This window comes from Spironucleus salmonicida, chromosome 2 (assembly GCF_000497125.1).
Source record: "Spironucleus salmonicida strain ATCC 50377 chromosome 2, whole genome shotgun sequence".
In the NCBI taxonomy this organism is placed as follows: Eukaryota; Fornicata; order Diplomonadida; family Hexamitidae; genus Spironucleus; species Spironucleus salmonicida.
This window is the reverse complement of record NC_090597.1, coordinates 1,488,316-1,504,551: the sequence shown is the minus strand read 5'-3', so window position 1 is coordinate 1,504,551 and position 16,236 is coordinate 1,488,316. Positions and strand designations below refer to the sequence as shown.

General features: G+C 28.5%; 9 protein-coding genes across 9 annotated transcripts; 6 read left to right on the top strand and 3 right to left on the bottom strand. All coding sequences in view use genetic code 6, as the record gives it.

Annotated features, from left to right (window-relative positions):
• Positions 1-24: 24 nt before the first annotated feature.
• On the top strand, positions 25-1,749 carry SS50377_22032 (uncharacterized protein; the record flags this gene model as incomplete). Its single annotated transcript, XM_067905924.1, has 1 exon — positions 25-1,749. One exon carries the CDS (start codon positions 25-27, stop codon positions 1,747-1,749), a length of 1,725 nt encoding a protein of 574 aa, XP_067767241.1.
• Positions 1,750-1,908: 159 nt separating this feature from the next.
• On the top strand, positions 1,909-3,921 carry SS50377_22031 (uncharacterized protein; the record flags this gene model as incomplete). Its single annotated transcript, XM_067905923.1, has 1 exon — positions 1,909-3,921. The coding sequence occupies one exon, from the start codon at positions 1,909-1,911 to the stop codon at positions 3,919-3,921; it is 2,013 nt and encodes a 670-aa protein (XP_067767240.1).
• Positions 3,922-4,898: 977 nt separating this feature from the next.
• Positions 4,899-5,327, top strand: SS50377_22030 (uncharacterized protein; the record flags this gene model as incomplete). The annotated part of the gene is made up of 1 exon (XM_067905922.1): positions 4,899-5,327. One exon carries the CDS (start codon positions 4,899-4,901, stop codon positions 5,325-5,327), a length of 429 nt encoding a protein of 142 aa, XP_067767239.1.
• A 255-nt stretch (positions 5,328-5,582) lies between these two features.
• On the top strand, positions 5,583-7,007 carry SS50377_22029 (WD40 domain-containing protein; the record flags this gene model as incomplete). Its single annotated transcript, XM_067905921.1, has 1 exon — positions 5,583-7,007. One exon carries the CDS (start codon positions 5,583-5,585, stop codon positions 7,005-7,007), a length of 1,425 nt encoding a protein of 474 aa, XP_067767238.1.
• A 45-nt stretch (positions 7,008-7,052) lies between these two features.
• SS50377_22028 (Transmembrane domain-containing protein) lies at positions 7,053-7,619 on the bottom strand (the record flags this gene model as incomplete). The annotated part of the gene is made up of 1 exon (XM_067905920.1): positions 7,053-7,619. The coding sequence occupies one exon, from the start codon at positions 7,617-7,619 to the stop codon at positions 7,053-7,055; it is 567 nt and encodes a 188-aa protein (XP_067767237.1).
• Positions 7,620-7,655: 36 nt separating this feature from the next.
• On the top strand, positions 7,656-8,165 carry SS50377_22027 (uncharacterized protein; the record flags this gene model as incomplete). Its single annotated transcript, XM_067905919.1, has 1 exon — positions 7,656-8,165. One exon carries the CDS (start codon positions 7,656-7,658, stop codon positions 8,163-8,165), a length of 510 nt encoding a protein of 169 aa, XP_067767236.1.
• A 357-nt stretch (positions 8,166-8,522) lies between these two features.
• Positions 8,523-8,792, top strand: SS50377_22026 (Acylphosphatase; the record flags this gene model as incomplete). The annotated part of the gene is made up of 1 exon (XM_067905918.1): positions 8,523-8,792. One exon carries the CDS (start codon positions 8,523-8,525, stop codon positions 8,790-8,792), a length of 270 nt encoding a protein of 89 aa, XP_067767235.1.
• A 10-nt stretch (positions 8,793-8,802) lies between these two features.
• Positions 8,803-10,278, bottom strand: SS50377_22025 (MYND finger domain-containing protein; the record flags this gene model as incomplete). The annotated part of the gene is made up of 1 exon (XM_067905917.1): positions 8,803-10,278. The coding sequence occupies one exon, from the start codon at positions 10,276-10,278 to the stop codon at positions 8,803-8,805; it is 1,476 nt and encodes a 491-aa protein (XP_067767234.1).
• A 4,074-nt stretch (positions 10,279-14,352) lies between these two features.
• Positions 14,353-16,152, bottom strand: SS50377_22024 (Cysteine-rich membrane protein 2; the record flags this gene model as incomplete). Its single annotated transcript, XM_067905916.1, has 1 exon — positions 14,353-16,152. The coding sequence occupies one exon, from the start codon at positions 16,150-16,152 to the stop codon at positions 14,353-14,355; it is 1,800 nt and encodes a 599-aa protein (XP_067767233.1).
• Positions 16,153-16,236: the final 84 nt, after the last annotated feature.

Here is a 16,236-nt window from a genome sequence, read left to right as displayed (position 1 = left end):
TATATATAATATTATATATTAAAAATGTATCACAAGGCGCCAATCTAATTACCCAAAGTTGTCGTCTTGAATAACGAAACTGTATCACAAACCAAAAAATTAGTACTAGTGGGTACAAATAACTTCAGTCCAAGTTAAAAACCAACTTAACTTGTAATATAACCTTAAAAATAATAAATTTTGTACCCAGATTTCTAAGGAACTCTACATAAGCCTCTAGAATAAATTCGATAAATACATCAAAATACAATAAAATTAAAGATAGATGAGTAAAAAGATAGTTTATTTGTCTAAACCTAAAAACTTATTATTGATTAAAATTAATCGTCACAAGTAACTGAAAAATAATTTTAATTTATCGTGAAACCATCATAAAAATAGTAAGTGAAACAACCAACTCAGTAATAAACTTAAAATAATCCTTAACAACAATTTATTAAACATTTATTTTTGAAAGATATTGTGAACAAGCCACATAATCTTTAGTGTCAAATATAGTCAGGAGTTGTTAGTAGACGACTTGTTGACTATATCTCAAAAAATTTTGATCAGAACTTCTGTATATAATCTAAGAAGTTGCCAGGTAACGAGACACTTTAAAAAATATAAATGAAAAATTAAGCTTCATGGATTATTTCTTAAAAGATTTTTGGTTAATTTTAATCTTCTTTGAGAAAAATGTAATTATAACAACTTATTGAAACTAGTAATCTGTTAGTCGATTCAATAATGCTTACTAATATAATTACGTAATTGTTCCTAGTTCAAGATTATTATTTTGATGATAGTGTAAATGATAATATTATCAGAGCTTTTGGGAAGTTATTATAGTTGAACTTTTTTGACTTGGTTCATTTAAGGCTAATAGAGTTTGATTTTAATGTAGACTGTTAAAAATTTGAGTATCTAATAAAAATGTATGCAATTTATATGACTTTTTCCAACGAAATAAGAGGGAAAATTGGTATAAATGTTTAAAAACTATGTTAATAATAGTTGAAAATATATTTATCTTAATGTAAAAAGATAACACCTATGATTTTCATTTACTTAAGCTTAATATCTAGACTAAATTATTAATGTGCATAAATTATTTTTAATTTATTATCAGATAAACTAGAAACATTATTAAAGATCTAAGAAAATCCTATTGAGTATTCGGCAGATAAAGTTCGTTAAGCATATGAAGACTAAGTAGTCGACTTATCCGATGATGCAGGGGATTGTTAAGATGCATATTATGTGTAGTAATCTGAAAAATCATTACTAATAAATAAAATTGGTAAGTATAATCCTAATTAAACAAATTACGATCCAGCTATATAAGTTATATTGTAAAGGAATATAAATTCATTAAAAGGCAAAGAATATATTAATTAAAGATTACACTTCAATAATTAAGATATTATATGTTTTATAATATACACATTATAATAATCTTTATTTGCAGTATTACAGTTACTTGTATAATATAACAGTGTAACCGGATTATATCAACAATCTAACTTGTAGATAATGAAATAATGTCAATGCTCTGTACTTAAATTAACAAACTTTGTTGAAAGAGCTTTAAAATTTTGTAATACATTTATATTTAAAGTAACAGAGCATGATAAGTATTTTATTGAGCTTTTAAACAAGATTTCAGAAGATGCGGTTTATGCCGAACTTTAAATATTAGTCCCTTTTACTACGGATAAATTATATCTATAAAACCTGCTTTAAGTTTTATTAACTATGAGTGAATGATTATTATTCTAAATTTATATATTATCAAAAGCTAATTCTAAGTTAATTTATTAATTTCATTATTATTACATCAGATAATTATTTTATTATTGCATTTTATATTATTATATAATTTTTAGATTATTTTTTTTTTCACCGCTCTAATTTTTATCTTTCCAAATGTACCCAACTATAACCCAAGAAGAGATCAAGCAAGCAATTCATGCTCTCTAGCTAAATATTAAATCAGATCTTAAATAACTATCCCAAGTATAAATTAACAAAATTACAGTATTCCTATCTTCAAGCGATGAAGAGATCTAAGGATTTTCAGCACTCCTTTGTTTTTATTTTTCAGCTATTCCATCAAATCTCTAACACATTATTCTATCTTCAATATCTCTTTTGCGAGATTGTTCAGGTTCTGTTGCAGCCTTCGCACGTCAATATGCAATTTTAACTCTTGCAAGAGCAGCCGAATTAGATCATTCTGCATTATCTGGTATGAAGCTTATTGAGTAAATCGCAGGATTTGCTGGATAATAGCTTTCTGAGGAAGCTTTTGATGCCCCAGCAGTTTTTATTGCAAAGTATTATCAGAACTATGTTGAATCAGAGGAAGTATATTCCAAAACAGCTCTTCAGCTTCTTGTTTATCTTTGTTAGCGTATTCATGGATCATTAGGTGAAGAAGATTTTGGTCAGATCTTTGTAATATTGGAGGCTATGTAGTCAGTACTTTAATATCCTTAGTTTAAAGCACAATCATTGGCAGCGCGTTTACCTACTACTTTAGTCACATATTTGTCATCTTTACTTAATTCTTCAATTACTCCTTCTCGAAAACTTGTTATTTCTATATTCAAAACTTTATCACTTGCATTTACTGAGTTGAATTTTCCAACAGAGTTTACCGAAAACGAAGAATTCCTTCATTTTTTAGATTAAGAGACTACATCACTATCTTAAATGGACCTATTTGGTATTATTCGTTTTTACTGTGTCCCAGAATCTACGGTAGATCTTTAAATTTCAGAGGAAATTCTAAAGTTCTTCGCAGTAGCTATGAAAATAAGGAGCTTCGCCGAAGATGCCTTTAATCATATGGAAAATAAAGGTTCTCGATCAACAGTTTAAATTTGCTAATATATTTCATTTGTCCTTATCAACTCTGATAATCAACATCATATTTGTTAATATTTGTTTGAAATCACTGCCAGCTTCTGTTAGTTTAGACATGTATCTGAAAAAATTGCAACAAGTAATTTCCTTCCCCTTGTAAAAGAATATTTGAACTTTGTAATAAACAAAAAATGTGTAATTGAACATAAAAATGCATTATTTGCATTATTTGAACTTATCAGTATCTTATGCTCCGATTCGTTCAACTTCATTGACTCAACAAAATTGTTCTTTGAAGATTTCTAAACTAGCTAAGTTATCTGCTTAAAGGTTCCTGGACAAAATCTTTATAATCTATTTGATATACTTGTCGAAATTGCCGATTTAACAGAAGACGATCAATTTTTATATCAATAAAACTTAAATGCAATATTCTCACTAAGCCAACTATCTATTTCTCTCATGCCATTTTTACATTCCGCAACTTCTTTAGACTTACTAAGGAAGAAATTCAAAACTGTCAGACCATCCAGAATTCCTCCTTGTAGTATTATGGAGACAAGAGCATTAATCCATTTAATCAATTAAAGAAGGAGTATTAAATTCGCAGCAATCATTCCTTTTGGTTTGAGAATGTTGTGCAAATTAGATGATTAGGCTACCTTAATTGTTTCTAAAAAGACTTTATAGAATTTGAACAATCTAATTGATTGGGTGTGTTCTGAAGATAATAATTTCTCTCGGGTAAACTTTTCAGTCATGACCACTAGATAACCTAACGAGGAGATTTCTGATGAAACGTTGCTAATGTAGAATAAGGCAGTCAAAGGATTTTTACCAGAAGTTATTTAAGAAGTATTAGGCTTATTGAATGTTCTAGTGTTCAATAAGATTGTTGATAGCTACGCTGTTGCAAATATTCTTAACAGTTGGGTTCATATTACGAGTGTTGACTAGATTAAAGCTGAGGAAGGCTCTGTAATAGTTAGGGCTGTTTGCAAGAGTCTAGGCCACAATTTTAGCAAGGTAAAAGGTGGGTTGAACAAAAATATACTTAAACTTGTTGAGTGAATTCGGAAGTTACTATTATATGCTATATACGAGATGCCTTATAATTGAATTATATTTCAATTAAGGTACATTATAATAGCTACTTAATTATGTTCGCTTTGATATTAAGTATTAAGATGGTATTTTAAATTAATATAAGAATTATAAGTTTATATTAAATATTTTAAGGTGCGTATTCTCAGTTTAAATTGAAATAACAATTTTCAGTACAATTATAATAAATTTATTTTACTATTACATTAAACCTTCAGAATATTTATATTATGACTATGAAATTGATATCTGTTAAAAATTATATAAATTTTATTGCAGTTATAAATAGATTATTGATTCTATAATTAACATTTAAGGTATTAAAATCTAATCATTTATATAAAAGCACTTACTATTATTTATTTCTCATAATTAAGTATTCCCTTATCTCACACTCCCCTAATTTTTATATCTAAATTAATTGAATCGAGTATTTGCAGCGTATCCATAGTAGTCTGTTCCAAAACTTATGCTCTCCTGCCTCAAGCCACTTGCAAAAATAGCATTTTTTGTTGCCTTGGAAAACTATTAAGCATAGCAGGAATCTACTAAAAGTAATTCTAGATTATAAAATTGTATAATGATCTTTGACATTCTATTGCTTGAGGCATAATATTTATTAGCAATTTTCAAAGCTGAAGGCGTGGAGTGGCCAGTAATATAAAGTATTTATATATCAGATGATATGTAAGAGATCAGGTGATGATAAACTGAGTGATGATCCGAAATATAATGTAATTATAGTTATGGGAACTCCATAAGAATATCGAAAACACATTGAGATGGAGTTGAGAGTAAGATTGGGTTCAACATATTATACGTTAAAATGGTTTGACGAGTGGCTTCACAGTGACGCTTGTTGTGAAGAAAAACTGATGTTTAAATGATCAAAATAGACATTAGTGTAAATATACATTTTGTAGAAATAATAAAAGTATTATACTATGAATAAATAAATATCAAATTTCGCTGACTAAATGGCCAGAAAAAGAAGAATTCAAAAGCTTTTGCAAGAGCTTAATATTACAAATATTGAACACCAGTAAAAAATATAAGATTTTTAAGCATAGAATAATCATTTAAAGAATTACAATACAGCTTCAATTATAATATTTACACCTTTAGTCATTGTGTTGTGTTTAGCTTTAATTTTCCTTTATAAATAGTTACGACGTACCCAGTAGTCTTTAATCGAATCACTGAAAAATTCAGGAGTTATTAGCGAGTCAAACTGCAGTGATCATATTGATGTCGCCAAAGAACTAGAATAAACAGACAAAAATTTAGAGGAAGTGGTAGATAAAACTGAAGCTGAGGTGCTACTCAATAGGGACATACACGAAGCTAAAGAACCAGAATAAGACGCAAACTGAGTTTATTTTATTAAATTATATATAGTATTCACTAAAAGCTAGTTTTTAAAAATGAAATCTTAACATCAAAAAATCTAAGAAGAACTCTAAGCTCTGAAAGAGCAGGAATTTATGCATAATATTAAACAAAATAACTTAATGAACACTTCAGCTACAGCTGAAAGAATTTCAACATATTTTCCTATTCATAAATGAGCCTTTACTATTATTATATTTTTAACATAATATTTTCGCTCCACCACTCACTCCTCAAAAATGTCATTTTTTACTTCACTCAAAACACGCGTTTACGACCTTACTCCTAAACATATTACACAACCACAATTTCTTACAAAAGTGGATAAGAAAGCTTCAACTTCCGATAAGTCGTTTCATCTCATCCCAAATCTTGGGTTTCCATAAATTACATATTTTACGAAGCGCTCACCAGATGCGAATTTCTTACTAGCTGCTGGTACTTATCCTCAACAGATTCGGCTTTTCGACCTGAATTCAGGTGCTATGAAACTGTAGAGAAATGTTAATTCTGATGTTGTAGGTGCAGACTTTCTAGGCATGGACTGGCGAAAAATAGCACTTATTTGCGCGAATCGTGAGCTTATAGTATAAGGGCAAGGAGGTACTGTATTTAATAAACGTGTCCCAAAGTTACCTAGGGCTTGCCAATTCGTCGATTGGGAGGGTATTTTACAGATTTGTGGCACAGGAAATGAACTATTCTAACTGGATTTAATCAGTGGTAAATTTAGAGAAAGTTTGGTTGGTGATGGGTCAGAATATTCTGCTTTATGCTGCGAAAAGGCGGTTGAAGTCATTTATGCTTGTGGGGATAGCGGTATCACTGCCTTCGATTGTAGAGTTGGTAAGATTGGGAGTTTGCTATAAGAGAAATGTAGTAGTGTTTGCAGTAATGCTATGAAATTGTGCGTTGGAAGCTAAAGTGGATTTATTTATGAATATGACATTAGAAGTAATGTTCCAATGAGAAAAATCAAGCATGGAAATAGTGCTATTAATAAGTTGAGTTTTTATGAAAATTTTGGCGAAAAAGGTATTGTTGGATCAGATTCAAGATAAATGCGTATTTATTAACCTGATGGTTAATTAAAATGTTATGTTGAACCTAATTCAGCAATTTAAAGCTTTGAAAGTTTTGATAAAAGTGGATTATTCTTACTTTCTTGTGAAACTTAACTAGTGTAAAACTATTATATTCCTGATTTGGGGCCTGCACCTTTGTGGGCTAAAGATTTAGATCAGCAAATATAACAAATTGATATTTAATAATAAACTAGTTAGTTTGCAAACCATAGATTTGTTACAGAGGCAGATTTAAAAGCTTTAAATTTACTTAGCTTGACCACTACTGATAGTGTTATTCCCTAAATGCATGGTTATTACGTACCAAAGGATATCCTAGATAAGGCTGTTAATTCTACTAAATAGAATGTTACGTTAGATATACATAAAATTGAGCAATAAAAGAAAATAGATTTATTCCGTACGTAAAGAGATAAAATTTAATTAAACGAAGATAACAAGAAGTAAAAGGAATAAGAATTATCAGATGATAGGTTTGATGAACTGTTCAATGAACTTGGTGGTATATAAGTTACAAAAAAAATCTCTAAACCGGTAAAATAATTCAAAACCAACTCCAAGCGAAATAACACAAAGTGAAGTTTATATAACAATATAATAAATATTAAGTTACTCTATTTATTTTCAAATTTACTATAATCCAACTGCATCTCTGTACACCATAAATATAACTTCACATATAGTAAATATAGCAATTTTAGTTTTCACAGGTCCCGATGACTTTTGCAGTAAACAAACTGCAAAGCTGCGAAGGATTTCTATATACCCAAAATTATGTGTTCCAAAACATACCAACACTACTCTTCGATAACACTGTGACATGATAAAGATTCTTTTTAATTTTTAATTTGTATTTTTGCTAAACCAGTTATAAGTGTTAAATATATTATTTATAGCAATTAGTGATGCTATAATTTAATAAAACGGTTGCAGCAGCTCAATTAACTATGAATAAATTAGAAGTAGCATGGCTATATTTAGTTTCAGTGAATAATCAGAGAATGCACGAAAAGGGCGCTTCTCAGCTACAAATAAAAATAGAGGATTCTCAATTCCCACAGATAATAAAAACAATAATGATATTTTCGTTGATAGTTATCCTATTTTCCTTATATTATAGGTAATAACCAAATAGTTCATAACAATTAATAAATGTTAATAATCAAACCACCGTAAATTATAATCCTTCATTCTTTACTTATCTTTATTATATATAATACAATTAAAATGAACCAAATCGCGCCATATACAAAGTATGTCCTTTTTTTTATCCGTCATTTTGCTCCTTTAGATATTGTTTAAATGATTTCTTTAGCTCAAGTGTCCCCTGCCAATTTTTCAGTGTTCCTTTTCATCTTTGGTACTCCCCAGAGATAACTTATATTCGACCTATAAGTTGATTTTACTCTTCCAACATTATCAGATTTAGAACTATAAAGTGCTCTTCTACTTGAATAGAAAATATAAAACATTTTCCCCATTAAATATTTACTTTTAAATGGTTTACGTTAACTTTATCCGACCCAGTATATATCTATTAATAATAAGATCAATAGTGGACAGAACAAACATTAAACAAATATACATTGTAAATTGGGTGAAAGTTAATTATAAATTTTTGAGAAGCCAGAGGTCGCAAAGTAAGCTACTATTAACATTTAAAGTAATCCAACGAAACCTAAATTTGGAATGAAGAAAATTGGTGCATTTGGAGCAAATAAAATAGACGAAAGGTGATTGACTAAAAATTATATTTATTATAACGATTGTTTCACACCAAAAATTAAGTAAATAGTAATATTAAAGTTCAGTAATCAGAGTTAAGATAAGAATATTATATCATAAATATTAAAGTAAATTCAATCAATATTATTTTAAACAATTCTTAATTACAAAGATTGTTTAGCTTTTATACGTAAAACATAAATATCACATGTAACCTCAACAAATTTATATTTGCTTACATATAAAGGTTAAAAACTTACTCTGAATCCGTCAGGGTGTAGATTTTCAAAATAAATTTGTGTTTTTATATGTATGCTATTTTCGTTTCACTATTATTTAATTATTATACATTATATAAAATATTTAATAATGGAATCTAAATATTTCAAAGTTGGCGGCAAGGTTCAGGGAGTATATTTCCGGAAAACCGCCAAAATTGAGGCAAATAAGCTAAATATTAAAGGCTGGATCAGAAACGATGAATCTGGTAAGTTCGTTGAGGGCGAATTTTATGGCGCCCCCGCGCCGTGCGCACTCTTTGTTAAATTTCTGCACACGGGCTCCAGAAATTCCAAAGTTGATACCGTAACACTCACACCCTCCGCAAATTCGTATGACATCTTTGAAATCCGAAAGTGAACATTTAACCTCATTTTGTACTGGCTTCAACCTGCCTCACGAGCCTCTGAATTTCTTCATTGTCATTCTTTAACACCTGACCACAGGTCTTCTTGTGGCCTGATTTCCAGTCCTTGAGTTGGCACTCCCTTCCACAGTACCAAATTTTCTTGCATTTCGAGCAGCGTGACCGAGCGATTTAACCACAGAAGCATGTGGGGTACACCTTATCAAACTGGTCAACAATAGTGCTCGTGTTGATGTCAAAATGTGATAATCGTTTGGTCTAGACTTATGTCAGTTCGTAGAATATTTATGCATCGCTGAAGACGGTCTGGACTTCGTTTTTTAAGGAAATAACACCCGAAGTTTCCGTTTGAATTTCAATTCGATTTTGATTTTTAACTTCAAATTTTTTGCGAATTTCACCTATTATCGTGTCAGTTAAGCTGCTTACAACCTCTACTGAGATAGGTTTCTGAAGGAACTCATCGTTTCCGAAATCCTACTGCACTTTCGCTTAGTGCTGCTACAGCTCTGTTTGCTACTGATTTAGAACTAGCTTTTCATAGTAAAGCCGCACATCTTTCAGCTGTGGGATTTGATCGATGAAGCTCTCTGAGATTTTGCTTTTTATGGCCCCAAATGAGTCTATTTCGACTGACGTGAATTGCTCTTGTAATCGTGCCAGACCGATTAAACTTATCCAAAGTTATGCAGGAAGCGCGAACAGCTTAAACTGTATTTCACTGATCTCTTCAAATTTTTTCCATTCTAAATTTTCGAAAATTTCAATAAATTAAATTTTGTTGTTTATCTTCTTCTCACGAATCCATGGGGGAGGCGAAATGCCAAGAATTTATGCAGTTTTTACTTAAATTCTGTTAGATTTTAACCGATAAGTCTCGGATACTGCAAGCTCATGGCAAGAAACGGCACGAAGCAAGGTTAAAATAGCACAATTTCGTTTGAAGTCTATATCGGAAGCTGAATAGACCAACTCACTTTCTAAATTAAGATCAGTGAGGTCCAACTTATAGTCATAAAAGTAATCATTTGTGATGATCTGATTGAGCGATTCTGCGATGTAATCAATAACTTCTGGAATATATTTAGAGGTGAAAAGTTAGTCGACGGCACGAACCGCCAATAAATCAACTATTATTGCTTCAGAAAATCTAATAGCATATAAATAAATTTGGGCTTTAACCAGATTAGTCTGAGAATATTCCGTTTTCAGCATTGGATTAATGACGTTTTTGCGTAGTATCTAATGGGCAAAAAGTTGTTTTATTAATATATCATATTTATCATATGTTTAAATTAGTTCTGAAACAAATTCTTCGATATCGAACGAAATATTTCTATGTGCCTACATATTTAGCTTTTATATGATAGTATGCTATTTGAACCATGATGATGAACCTATTTCATTGAGTGGAAAATAGGTAAGGTCGCGCACATACTGCTCAGTCTGCTAGTATGTTAAAATTTCTTCGCTATCCATTATGAAAGAACGAATTTATTAGATTAAATTATGAACTAATAATAAATAATATTAAAATATTTATTAAAAATAAAATATTGAATAAGTAAATGTTATGTTATTTTATTTTATACTTATAATTGTGTGATTGTTTAGAAAATGTACCAAAATAATGAACCATATGGTAATTAATAATTTAAATCATGTTATTAATCTAAAAGACACTAGTTTTATATGTTTAAATAAGTTCAAGTCCAATAAAATGAAGTATACTGCTCCTTACCACAAATAACTAATTAGCCTTCACAGTTTAAGACGAAATAGTTAAGGAAGGCCTTTTCTTAGTAGCCATAAGACGCGTAAAAATTGTAATAATTATTAACTAGAAGAAGTACAAGAGATTTAATCAGCTTGAGTAAAAAATTAGAAAAATTAATGTGATTCACTTGAATTCTTGTGTGAAATTTAAATTATTCTCTGTGGAATCATAAGTGACTGGTTGTTTAGCTATTAAATTAATTATATATGAGCTAAGTATAGAATTTTATAAAATAGATACATTTACAATATCTCCCAAAAGGCCGTTATAAATTAATTTCGATAGCTGATAATCTTTTTTAATTAGTAATAAAGATAAGGTAAATAAATACTCATCCTTAAGTGGCAAAAAAATTAAAATACTGTCAAAAGTATATTCAATAAAAATAATAAAGACTAATATAACAAGATACTTAATGATATTTATATTTTTGGATAATAAAAAGCTTCTATATGGCAATAATATAGTTAAAACTAATCTGAGTATCCTGAGAATTATATAATAGTAAATCATTAATTCTCAAATTATTTATATTATATATAATATTTTTATAACCAAAATGTATAAATGTAAATTTTGTCAATTAAAAAGAAGAAAATGTTCAATTTGTGAATAGAAGTTATTTCTTCAATAAATAATAGAAATACAATAATTTGAAAAGATGAAGGAATACGAGTAGCGTAAAAATTAAAAACCATCCCTTAAAAAAGGAGTAAAAGATATCCTTATTTATTTAGAAGAATTACCTTTAGTTGGTAGGGAAAAACTAGTCCAGGATAAGATAACTGAAAATGACTAACAATATTATTAATAACATCATAATATTGAAAATTAGTAGTATTTATGAATATTTTTTATTTTTTAGCATAAACGTTAATATGCTTTGGATTCAATAATAAAAACTTGAATATATTTAATAAATCAATTTTATTATTTTAAATTAAATCTTCTATTAATTATTACAATGACACTATTTATTATTAACGCGTAAAGTGGATTACATAGCAAAAAAAAATAATCTTTATGGTTTTTATTGTTTTATTAAATTAGAAGTAATGAAATTAAATAAATACGACACTCGTATATGCAATATAATGAATTATTATATTAACTTATTTCGCTCTATCACCTACTAATTATTAAAAAAATTAGTTTATAAATATCACGTTAATAAACCATGTTCCAATTCTTAACTAATTAATTATCATATATTATAAGTAAAATTTAAAGCATATTATAATTAATATAAAATTCTTATTCATTACAGAGAATCAAAGTAAATGTAGTTTAACGATTTCGTTTATATAACTATTCTTCTATTTGAAAAAAATAGACTCTGATTTTAACAATGATAAACTATCTTTCAATAGCTAGAGTCTAAATCTTTATAAATATACAAATTAATCACGATTCAAAATTATAATTTTACCAAAAGTATGAAAATTTTCAATTTACTAATTCTTATTGATCAAGTTATTGTGTTTTTAATTTCACCATTTTATAGTTTACACAATTATATACATGCTTTAGATTGAATATATTTTCCAAATCATATAACATTTGATTTTGCGTTGTAAAGCAAATTGTATAAATGTAAATCAAACTTCACGATAAAGTATCACAGTGGTAAAAATTTACTTTCAGAATTATGATATTTGTAGTCATTGAATATTTTATGATAATTTTGATATATTATTAAGAATTAAATATTATAGGCTACTCTATAACATGTGTTTACCTTGTAATAGGTTAACGGATTTAGTTATAAATTTTAACACAATAACTCTCACATCCCATATGTAAGTATTGTTAATCATGTTATACAAATAACAATTAATACTTTGAAATTATGGGTTGGATAAAAATCATACATGAGTTAATATCATCAGCTATAAGTATTTAACAAGCTTAAGTATTTAATGTCCAATAAATATTTTATTCACTAATAAGAAAACACGAATAATAAATTAGGAGATATTATACGTATCAATGTGATGATTTACGGTTAATAGTATCATATATTTGGAGTAAACGAACATTCTGTAGTGTAGCACCTCAAATTAATCAATTACCTTTGACTATTACTTAAGCAAAAAATGAACAGCTTTAGTGAGTAATGTATCAAATTTATAATTTTGCCACAAATCAGCAGTTTAAAAGTTGAGAAATAATCCTATTTAATTTAGGATATCTTTTCACGTATAAGTTTTACAGAAATAGGCGCAAATAATATGTTTAGTCATAATTATATATACGCTCATTGTCGAGTATATTATAAAATATTGGTATAATTACCTATTAATATACCGAATCTTAGCATTCTATCCTAAACTGGATATATCAACCATCCTATTTTTGCGGTTAAGGTGACTGAACGATTGCTATCTCAGTATATGTTACATTATTATCTATACTTCACCACAATTTACCTTTAAAATACTGGTGGAATTAATGTTCTGGATACTAACATTGTCCATATTAATTTTATATTTGACATTCTACTGATATTATAATCAAATTATTCATTACTGTCACGTAGCCTTAATAAATTATACTCACCGATAGATATTCAACTTTTAACTTAGCTTACAAGATGGATGGATAAGTACTTCTGGTTACTTATATTGCTTTTTGCTACCTCATATCACCAATCTAAGATGGGGGTACAATATTCTCTCCTGATTGACACTGTGCACTCGGTATTTTGATGATAGTTTAATTATGGAAAATGGTTATAACTGAGTTTCCTTAGCAATATTACTTCTGGAGGTGTAAAATGTATTATTATAGCTTATCCTATACTATGCTGAATTTAGAAAATTAACACCGCTTATTGCATAATACTAGCAACATTAACATCAATTTTTAGCTATATGTGATTATCTAAAAGAAATGAAATTCACTTACTCAAAAATATGATCTAACACAAGTTTATTACCAAAAATATATAAGACGATTGTAAAATGTTATATATAAACACAGATAACATATATTTTCCGAACTATTAATCAAGAGAATGTATTTAAAATTTTGGACCGGTAAGTATAAATATATATACTAGATAACTTTGGGATTCAAATTATTTGCAGACGAAACATGGCTTATTAATATTCTAAAAATGCATATAGGTATAAAAATTACCATTGGCAGGATATAGATATATAAATGTAATGTGCAAATAAAAATTATTTAAAAAATAAATTTTGAATATTATCTTTAAATGCAAGTTCACGTTAGTATAATTTTTTGTCTAAGTCTAAATTTACAGCTAGTTATAATATATGATGTTATTATAACAGCAAACTAGATAGATTATTTTATCATTTCACTCATCTGCTTACAACTTATATAAGATTGTAATTTATATTATTTACAACAATGAAATAACAAATAACATCACAGTTTAAAAAGTATTAACTGTGAATACTTTTTATAAATAGTATATTATATTAATAATATTGTATGAATAGCTATATTTATTTTAATGGCCCATATATAGCTTACATTATATAAAGACAAGTCTTTGTTGTGCAATAAACTACTATATCTCAAACAATTATATTATAATATTATATATTTAGTACTCTATCTTATACTCCAATATTTTTATATTACTGATATGTATTTTTATACTCCGAATATAAATTTCAAATTCTCAGTTATCAACATTTAAATAATAATTGATCTTTAACAGATTATATTTCAACAAGCTAGTTTATTATTTATATTTTTAATATAATAATTTGTCTGAATCAAAGCAAATACTATTAATTTTATCACTATATTCCAATTTATATGGCATTACTATCTATATTTTCAACTTTAATCGTTTCAACATTCTATTATACTTTCACTAATAGTACTCTCTTGCAAACAAAGAATGCTATTAAAAAGCTAAGAATTAAAACTAAACCTACTACAGAAACAATTCCAATTATCATCCCACTACTCCTATTGTTATCGACACACTTTCCACTAGAAAGTAAAAAACTAGGATTGCATTACATACAATTATTAATATTAATACATTTAGCACAGTTTGGTGAACAAAATTCATAGGTTTATGGATCATCCGTCAATTTATCATCTGTAATAAGACAAGTTTATTTAAGTGAAACCAAACTGGCGCAAATTTCAGATGTTTTGACACAGAGATTCGAAATTTTTATATAGTCATTAGCACATTGTCCACATAATGAAAGATTTTGAGGGTCACATTCTTTACAATTCGTTATAGTCTAAAGACATTAAAATACAGAAACACAAACATCCCCTACAAGCTAGAAGGTATCATCACATATTTCACAAATAGTATCAGAGTTTAACTTACAACTTTTACAATTTTCAACTATGCATTTTAAGATGGGTTCTTAGCATGCTTACCCTACAATAGGAGCTTACTCATTTATACATTTTCCACAGATTGTAGGATTATTACTATTACATTTCAAACAATTTACGTCATTTATCAAACACTAATTTTCTTCAACACATGTTTCATCAACTAATATGTACCCTTCAATACAATGACCACAACGCCTAGGCTCATACGGCGGCTTCCTAAAGTCACATGCCAAACAATTTGGAACTGCATCTGGTCCAATTTTGCACGCTTAAATATTAATACACTTAGTACCAATTAATATATGGGTTGCATAGCAAGTTTTACATTTAGAAGGGTTTATTTCGTCACATTCCTTGCAATCTGGATGAGTATTTTAGCAAATGCTATTTTCGATGCAAACACCTGCAAGTAATGTATAGTGCTGTCTACAACTAGAACATCTTATTGCGCTATTTTTGTCACACTAAATACAATTTTCTATTATTGTCTCTCCTATCATGCAGTTACTACAGCCTCCATTTACTACTTAAAACCAAGCAGTACAATCTGCACATTTCAATGGATTTTTGGTATCACATTCTATACAATTCTTTATTGCCCCACTCCCAACTTTACAATTAATACAGTTACCATTTATCAAACTAAAACCTATTTTGCACTGGGCACATTTTATAACATCATTAGAACTGCATTTTAAACAACCTTCTTACAAAGTGTTTCCACTTCTACAATTAATACACTATTACTCGACTAACAAGTATTCGCTTTCACACCCTGCACACTAACTACCTCCTTGCACGCATTCACTACAGCCTAAAATAGCACTCTCTCCACGACGACAGTCATGTACAAGTATACAATTTCCATTTAGCAAAGAATAAGGATTAATACATTTAGTACATAAGTTAGGATTCAATCTGTCACATTGACTACAATTTTTGTTGACTTTTTTGCAAGTACTCACAGAAATACACTTCCCATCATGTGGATAAAGCGATATTGCTTTGCATTTTCTGCAGATATTAACATTTCCAGCACAGTCAACACAATTAAGCTGATCTGTACAATCACTAGTATGACGACATAAACCATCTGAATTTATAATTTAATAACAGTCTATATCGCACTAACCAGTTCCTATCGCATAATGTGGCTGACATGTTAGACATATAGCTTCAGTGGATGAATCGCTACATGTTTCACAATATGGCTTACTTTCATGGCACCTCATATAAAAGAAGCGGAGAAACTAATAATAGAATAGACAAATAAATTTGGAAGTGATTATAGTTAATGAGGTATAAAATAGCATAGA